This window comes from Loa loa, assembly GCF_000183805.2.
Source record: "Loa loa unplaced genomic scaffold supercont3.147, whole genome shotgun sequence".
NCBI lineage: Eukaryota > Metazoa > Nematoda > Chromadorea > Rhabditida > Onchocercidae > Loa > Loa loa.
This window is the reverse complement of record NW_018108327.1, coordinates 100,427-102,835: the sequence shown is the minus strand read 5'-3', so window position 1 is coordinate 102,835 and position 2,409 is coordinate 100,427. Positions and strand designations below refer to the sequence as shown.

At 24.5% G+C, this 2,409-nt stretch overlaps 1 protein-coding gene across 1 annotated transcript; it reads right to left on the bottom strand.

Moving 5' to 3' along the window:
• Window positions 1-1,301: 1,301 nt before the first annotated feature.
• Window positions 1,302-1,454, bottom strand: LOAG_14659 (hypothetical protein; the record flags this gene model as incomplete). Its single annotated transcript, XM_003150152.1, has 1 exon — window positions 1,302-1,454. A coding segment is annotated over one exon (153 nt), but the record flags the coding sequence as incomplete, so codon positions are not given.
• Between the last annotated feature and the right edge of the window lie 955 nt (window positions 1,455-2,409).

The window sequence follows — 2,409 nt, the reverse complement described above, 5'->3', positions numbered from 1 at the left end:
AACAAAAAAAAGAAATTTTAATTTTTTTCCCCTATCACTTTATGCGATTATTTTCAAAACTTTATGGTTAATTTAAATCTTTTCTCCAAAAAAAAATAATAATAGAAATGGGGGGAAAAAAACAAAACAATATAATTATGAAAAGATGAAGTCAAGCAATAAATGATTTGCGCAATTTTCCTGCATGACATCATCATCATCATCATCATCATTAGTATTTCATTGTATAACATTTGCGCATTTTATTTAGCACATTTTCACTGTCCACCAAATGAATATACACTTTTGAATGCATATTACTGCAAAAATCTCCTAATAGTTTTTTGCTTCAACCGGATTTCCTTTTCTAATATTCATTTCATCTTTCCGGAAATTTACCATATTGCTTCTGAAAAGAAATGATTATAAATGACAAATATTTTTGATGATTTCATTGAAACTATTATAGTTTCTAGATTACCGGATATGCTTGAACTTGATTAAGGGATAAATGGATTATTGGATTGAATCTTCATAACCGTAAAAGTTGAATTTGAAATAAAAGTGGCGAATGGCGAGTGATAGATATTTGTTGATATGAAATTTTGATTAAAATTGAAATTTACAAAATTAAATAAAATTATTCATTTAACCTTTTTGATTCAAATTTGTACAACAAATATGAATGAATGATAAAACTGCAATAGTAACTGTTAAAAATATTGTTCAAATTCAGGTTTCCAACCACCAAAAAAAAAAAAAAAAAAGTAATAAAAGATTTTATTGAATGATCAAGTTGCGAAATACCACAAAAAAAAAAGGAAAAATTGAATTTTATGAGGAGCACTCAAAAATTATAAAATAATCACAAACTATCACAATGAAATTTTTATACTTTCCGGTAAAATTAATTTGAATTACAATAAAAAATCCGGAAAAGAATTACAATAAAAAATCCGGAAAAAAAACAAATAAATTTGGAATCAATTCGTGGCAAATTAAAAACAATTTCTAGTTTAATTAATAAAAACAAGAAAACTTTTCACTATTGTCTAATAATTATTATGAAAAAGAAAAGGAAATTTTTGAACTAATTTTTTTTCTTTCTTAAATAACAAACAATGACTCAATTTCTATGAAACCAGGTTTTCTTTTTTTTTCTGAATTATACTTTTAAAATTACAATTCAAGAAAATAATTGGTCTAGAAAACAAAAATAATGAATGTTGTCAAAGAATGTTTTATCAAATGTCGCATAAACATTTACAAATCATTTCATATAAAATGTTAAAATTGGATAATCTCTGATCATACAGATTTAATTATAATTCCAATTTATAAATGGATGGATAAATCGATAAACTGATAAATAAATTATTATTTATCATTTTAAGCTCTGGCTCTTTAAAATCATACGGCTTTTCTGGTGGTCCAACTGATTCACCAAGCAATTCATAGTAGATATAGGGAGTACGCTGAGGACAAGAACAATATTCAGAGTCAATATCCGATCTTCCTGATTCATCAGGTCTTAAATATAGGATTTCTAAAACAATATGTACGCTTCAGTTTTACAGAGTTCTGATATATAAAATGTAAATGTTTTATGTTTAAATAATCACTTTATTGATTATTTTTGAAACGATGGACAAGAATAGAAGAGGTAAATGATTTCAAATTATAAAAAAAAAAAAAATGATTTCAAATTATTTTATCGATAGGTACTAGTGATGAAAATATTTTTCACATCGTAGATGACATTTAAATATGATAATTTTGAAATCATTTTTGATAAGAAGAAAAGAAATCGTTCAAATATGATAAATTTTGTAATCACATAAATGAAGAAGCATGCTAATACTGTAGCTCAGACTAATTTGTAGTTAATTTAATTTATCACTGATTTCCTGATAATATTATGATTTTATTAGCTATATGAGAGAAAAAAAAAAGAAGAAGATATTTACATGCTCCATTGATGATAACGATAATTAATTCGATGAAATTATAAATGTTCAGAGAGTAGAGGTTAAAGATTTAAGATTATTAATTCATGAAATGATATTGGAATTGATAATTGATATATCGAATCATATAATTTGATTACAAGTAATGATCTTGAACAGATGTATGGATGATTGTAGAAAAAAATTAGAAATGAATGGATTAGGGTTTACTTCATACTCTTATCAATCAGTTCTAAGAAAATTAATCTGATGGTAACTTTTCAGTTATTTTAATCTTAAAATTAAGTAAAATTTAATTTTGTTTAAAATATGATATAAGTTATTTCCTTTGATTAGAAGAACAGATAGAGATAATTAGAGGACTATTTCAAGTAATTAGAATGGATAAAACGGATAGAATATTGGAGATGTCATCATTATTATTGTTATCGTACAATAATTCTCTCTCTCTCTCTCTCTCTCT